Source organism: Artemia sp. Qi Xiang Cuo, chromosome 3, assembly GCF_049724085.1.
Source record: "Artemia sp. Qi Xiang Cuo chromosome 3, ASM4972408v1, whole genome shotgun sequence".
NCBI lineage: Eukaryota > Metazoa > Arthropoda > Branchiopoda > Anostraca > Artemiidae > Artemia > Artemia sp. Qi Xiang Cuo.
In genome coordinates this window covers 93,854,792-93,861,043 of record NC_142796.1, presented here as the reverse complement: position 1 = coordinate 93,861,043, position 6,252 = coordinate 93,854,792, and the positions used below count along the sequence as shown (strand labels likewise).

The window sequence follows — 6,252 nt, the reverse complement described above, 5'->3', positions numbered from 1 at the left end:
TAAAGGGAAGTGAGGAGAAGAGAGACAGGGCATTTTTCTTGGGCCAATCGGTTACAGCAAAATTGAGACAGTTCAATGAAAAGTCTCAGATCTTAATTGAAAAAAATATAAATGACCTTATTTTTGAAGAAGAAATGAAAGCTTTAGAGCAAGAATGAAAATATTGCAACATTATTTGCAAAATGTGATTCTATTTGACGATTTTAACTGCTTCATGTATTAAATTTGATATCATATTTTTCTATATAGTATTACAATTTCTTTTCCCTACTTCTGACAAACATAGAAAGCAAATCTGAAGTAGTAACAGTTCAAATGCTTTGCATTTTATGTTTTAACTAGGATCATGAAAATAGTATAGTAAATTTTTTTCTTTGATCATTTTGCCCTGTTGTAGACTTTACATACCCTACACAGGAGAATTTGATTAACAGAACTTATTTTTATTTTCATACAGTCATAATCTATGAACTCATAGATAATAAAACAAACGGCTAAACTAAGGTAAATTTTTAAAGGTTATAATAATCTGTATTTATTTTTAAAATGAACCTTGTTGAATGTGTTCGTGTTGCCAGGAAACACTTCCTGCAGATGAGCTAAAGTATTTACACAAATAGTCGCGAATCCTTATTGCATTTTCACTAGGGTGATTCGAAGCCAATCCGCTGTTTATATTTGTAAAATTTGCTAAGTTAGATGTATCACTCCTCCAGCTCCCATTAGACACATCTCCAGAATTAACTGAGTCTGAAGTTACATAAGCACGCATTCCTCTGCCACTATCACAGTGTATTAGATAGTTGTGGAGACAGCATGCTGTTTTAATTACTATGGTTACTGTTGAGGTTTTAAGGTTTATGGACTGGCGAAATACCCTCCACTTTGAAACAAAAATTCCAAAGGTGTTTTCAATAACCCTTCGAGCCCAAGATAATCTATAATTGAAAATGCGTCGCTCTACATTGAGGGTTCTTCCACCATAAGGCCTTGCCAAATATGGCTTAAGGGGAAAGGCTTCATCGCCAACAAATTGAAAAGGATATTTGAAAGCACTTTCTCTTAGATTTGGTAATGGCTCTGGCTCAGGCAAATCAATCATACCTTCATTTAGGGCAGCTCCTATATGAGAAGATGAATACATTCCAGAGTCACTATCACTGCCTTAACCTCCAATGTCAACATAAGTAAATTTATAATTGGCATCACATATGGCAAATATTACAAAAGAGAAATAATTTTTATAATTGTAGTATTCAGACCCACTATTTTTAGGTGCCTGTATCCTGACATGCTTCCCATCCATAGCTCCAACACAATTAGGAAAGTTCCATTTCTGGTAAAATTCATTGCTTATTGTCCTGAATTCATCCTTAGTTGGAAACTTCAGATACTCTGGTTCCAATATTTCTACTAGAGCCTGGCAAGTATCTCTTATGATGGTGCTGCAGGTTGATTTTCCAACTCTGAAGGAAGCACTAAGTGTCCCAAAACTGCAACCCTCTGCTAAGTATCTGAAAATAAATGTAAATAATTAGCTTTTCTATTCATACTGTAACAAAACTAAGCAGGTCAGGTTATTTCAACCACCTGACAGGAAATAAGAATGCAGCTAAAGATGAGAAGCAAGAAAAAAGTTAGTGTTATATCTCTCCTTATAATTCATTTCAAACTTCTGTTTTTCTTATATTTTCATGGAATTCAGTAATAGAAAACATCACATTTCTTATGAAATAGTTTCAGTGAGATTCGAGTTTTTCTTGTAAGAAATGATTAACTTGAGCTCGATGGGATTGTTTCTTACTTTACACAATTTAATAGACTAATTTGAAGCAGGTTAACATTTTTTAAGTTATATCCTTTCTTATATTGTCTTGAAGTATTAGATCTTTAAATTTATTGATTAAACAGAAAACTCAAGTTGTGAGCTAGTGATTTGCTACACCATGTTTCACTGAAAGTGAAGATTGTAATTGAGATAGCTGATATTGCTGGATCAATAAACATGAGTTTTCCCAATAGCTATTGGTTTTCAAATTTTATTGACACTGTGGAAGTGATGAAAGGCCTAATCAGCCTAATTTGAGTAAAACTAAGACATAAAGTCTCAATGAGATGAACTGCTGGGGCCAACTTTTCCAGAGTTGAATAAAAATTATTATAGTCTATCAGTTGAGACAGTATTTCAGGTCTATGAGCCATTTTAAGGCAATTGGAGACCAAAAATGATTTCAAAAGTCTATAACAAACTATGTCCAAAAGACTTGTAGTTGAATGGACAACTGAGATTGTTCTAATTATATGGGTTTTGCCAACCGACAAACAAATCTGAAATATTTAGGCAGTGTCTTTTAAATATGTCACTTACATAAAGCAATTACTTGCCACATATACAAAAGCACAAGCTAAAGAGTAAATCATTCCTTTGTACCTTTAATGCATTGTCAGCACAAATCCCCTGCTGACATTAAATTGAAAACTTATAATCCATTTTCTGCCCAATATTTATTTGTCCATGCACAGATTCTCAATGATTACTATTTTTTTGATTATATAGTTCCAGAATTGCTGAGAACAATTCAAGCATAGAAAGGTGCAAACCTAAAGTTTCCTTATTTTCATGTAAGGTGGTACAGCAACCCTCAAAACAAAGTAAACTAAAGACAATATTTATATTTTCTGACTTTTGCTCAAATTTTGATTTGATCAAAAGTATCTATATTTTTGATATTGCTGATTTTCTTTATAAGTAGGAATATAATATAGGCATTTTCTACCATCCAAGTACAGCAGCCTATTTCTAATAGAAAACAACTGTGCATTAGTGCTTCTAGAGTCAAACTCTAGGGCTAGAACCCGTTATTGTTTTACTTTTATACTGAGCATAAAAAAAAACCTATGGGAGTGAAGGCTTGCCTTAGTTAAGGTTATGCTATTTTTCCTGTGACATCTTTGTTAGAATTTCATATTTGAGGGATAAAATTTAGGCTAAATCACAATTGAAAGTAGTGAGAGTCAGTGATGTAAAAGTAGGTAATACAAGAGCTACAAGTCTGTATTGTAATATGGATGGATTTAGCTTTATAAACTAAAGAAAATCACTAAATATTGGAAGTATTTACCTCAAAACCAATGCCAGCCTTTTCCCAGGAGAAATTGGTCTTTTGAAATTTGAATCTTTTTTTCATAAGGGAATGATCAGCAATTTTGGCAAATAACTCCTCAAATTTCTCCTTTTGCATTTGAGCTCACTAATTATAAGGTTGATGGTCTGCATGAACCTCAGCAAACCAGTTAAAATACTGACTATGGTTTGACCTTTGGTTGTACCCAAAGACTAATTTTCCCAGGAAAAAATATCTACATTTTTTATATTGCTAATTTTGTTTATAACTAGGAAAAAATTATAGGCATTTTCTGCCATCAAAGTAGAGCAGCCTATTTCTAATGGGAAACAACTATGCATTAGTGCTACTAGAGTCAAACTCTATGGCGAGAACCCTCTTATTGTATTTTTTTGTGCTGAGTATAAAAAAAAAACTATGGGACTGAAGGCTTGGCCTGTTTAAAGTTATGCTATTTTTCCTGTGACACCTTTCTCAGAACTTCATATTTGAGGGATAACATGTAGGCAAAATCACAATTAAAACCAGTGATGTAATAGAAGTTAAAACAAGAGCTACATGTCTATATTTTAATAAGGATGGATTTAGCTTTACAAACTGAAGAAAATCACTAAATATTGGAAGTATTTACCTCAAAACCAATGCCAGCCTTTCACCAGGAAAAATTGGTCTTTTGAAATTTGAATGTTTTTTCTTCATAAGGGGATGATCAGCAATTTTGGCCAGCAACTCTTCAAATGCCTTCTTTTTCATTCAGTCCCACTGATTATAAAGTTCATGGTCTGTACCAACCTCAGCAAACCAATTGAAATACTGGCTATGGTTTGACCTTTGGTTGTGCCCAAAGACTAATTTTCTTTTTCGGGTTCGGGGACGCTCTTCTGCGTCCTTTGGCCCTCCTCCTCCTGCAAAAGCAATACGAACAGGGAATTTTCAGACATATCTTCAAAAAAGTAGTGAGAACTGGTTCTTTATCTGGTTCTCACTTGCGTACCTTAATTTTTGCATGATAGTTTTTGAATTTACCAAGATTGACTAATTGAATAAGAGATAATATAATCAAAGAGAAGTAGACGCGGTAAAATGAGGGGGTACGAAAAAAAGTTAGGAAGCATATATGAAAAAACAAAACAAACTAACCCATCAGAGTCTGTGTCAAATGAAGGGGAATTACGAATAAAAGAAAATACGGATAGAGATAGTACAGATATGGAACAGATGAATTCAGAAAAGGAATTGAGAAGAAATAATGACAAATGGAATTTTGAAATAATGTCGGACAGAGATAAGATGAACTCAAAACCGAGAAGGGCGAGTGAAGCCCATAGAAAAAGTAGGAAAATAGAAAGAAAGGCAAATATAGAGGCCTTTGAAAGAGAGCACCAAGTATATAAGGGAAAAATGCAAGCTGAGAAAGAGGAAAGTAGAAAGAATAGAAAACAGAACGAAAATGCTAGATTAACCTATAAAGAAAGAGACAATACGGATAGACAACGAACAGACTCAGAAAATGAATTAAGAGAATATAAAGGCAGTGATATTCAAGGTAGGCCAAGTAGCAGGAGTAGTAGAAGTTCAATTTACAGCAGGAGCTCACGAAAAAGTACTAAAATAGATGTGACACAACGACTTTTAAATTTCACAGAGAATGAAAGATTAACCAGAGAAAAAAGGAAGAGGCTGATAGAATAGCCAGAGAACGAAGAAAGGAGAATGATAAAATAGCTAGAGAGAAAGAAGAAATATATCATCAAGAGTTTAAAAGAACGATAAGAGGCTTAATAGAATCCCACTGTGGAATTTCATAAAGGGAGACTTTGTCAAAACTAACTTCTAGGCTGTCAGATAACCATAACAATTTTTCCAAAAATCAATTGGGAGAAAACGAAAATTACCAAACATCAAACGCTTTTACGAAAAAACATAATACTTCGCTAGCTACGGGGGGTGGTGAACCATCCCATAAGACAAATGGGAAGGCTGTGCCACACTATCGGAAAAAAGAAATACTGGATACTCGGGTGAAAAATGTTGATAATCCACAAAAATGGGATGCGGAAGTAAAAAGACCACAAAATATTAAAAAAAAGACGCGCGAAATTGATTTTTCAGGAAAATTTACAAATAATAGAAAACTTGAGAACACTTTTAATGAATATGGGACGATAACAAGTACAGGCCAAAATGAAACGCTGATAGTACAAGAGAATAAGGAGACGAAATTTAGTGTACGCGCTTTTCCTCGGAAAATTCGAGAAATTTTGGTAGAATATGAAAAACCAAATGTTAGAGTTCAATTCCCATTTGATGATGAAATAACTGTTTCTGCGTTAGTAATAAAAAAGACTAAAAGAGAAAAAAAAGATATTAAGCGGAACTACCATAAGGAAAGACAGTCGAAGATGGACACTAGAGTACAATTCAGATTTCATGACGATTTATTTAATGTTACTACAAAAGAAAAGAAAACTGAGAGAGAGAAAAGAACTATTAAACGGAGCTACAATGAAATTATTCAGTCAAAGATAGTGGACACTGGAGTCCAAATTAGATATAACGGTAATTTATTATTTTGCGCGAATGACAGAATTGAGAAAAGTAGAGACGAAAAGAGGAGTGTAAAAAGAGACAAAATTTGGAGATTCAGCCTGCAGTGGCGAAAAATAAAAAATTATCTGGGCTGTGCGTAGCTAAAATAAATAATAGGGGGAAAAATAAAATGTCAGATGGGCTTTGCCTTGAAAACATAGACAATAAGGGCGAAAAAGAGGTAAAAGACCCATGGGGAATAAAAGAAGATAATTACAAAAGAGAGATGAATGACCTACAACGGGTTGGGGGAAAGTTGGGAGATATTGAATGTTGAGTCGGACTGGAAAAATTTGAAAACGAATCTGAGATTGGTAAGAGCAATTAAAAAGGTATATTAATGCTGTTCCAGGGGGAGGAATTTCTCGGGGAAAATTCTCCTTTGGCTGATATGAAAGATAGACCTTGTTCCAAACCTACAACTGGTGGGCAAGTTTTGATCCCGGTACAAAGGTCTTGCTTCTTTGATATGAAATCCATTGGGGATACTCTCTCTCAGTCACTTCATACTTCACCCAAACTCTTGTCCAGTAACCCT

General features: G+C 34.1%; 1 protein-coding gene across 1 annotated transcript; it reads right to left on the bottom strand.

Moving 5' to 3' along the window:
* Positions 1-820: 820 nt before the first annotated feature.
* Positions 821-3,878, bottom strand: LOC148954768 (uncharacterized). The gene is made up of 2 exons (XM_089086516.1): positions 3,757-3,878; positions 821-1,514 (listed from the first exon to the last, which is right to left on the bottom strand). The coding sequence occupies exons 1-2, from the start codon at positions 3,876-3,878 to the stop codon at positions 1,166-1,168; spliced, it is 471 nt and encodes a 156-aa protein (XP_088942642.1). The 3' UTR covers positions 821-1,165.
* Positions 3,879-6,252: the final 2,374 nt, after the last annotated feature.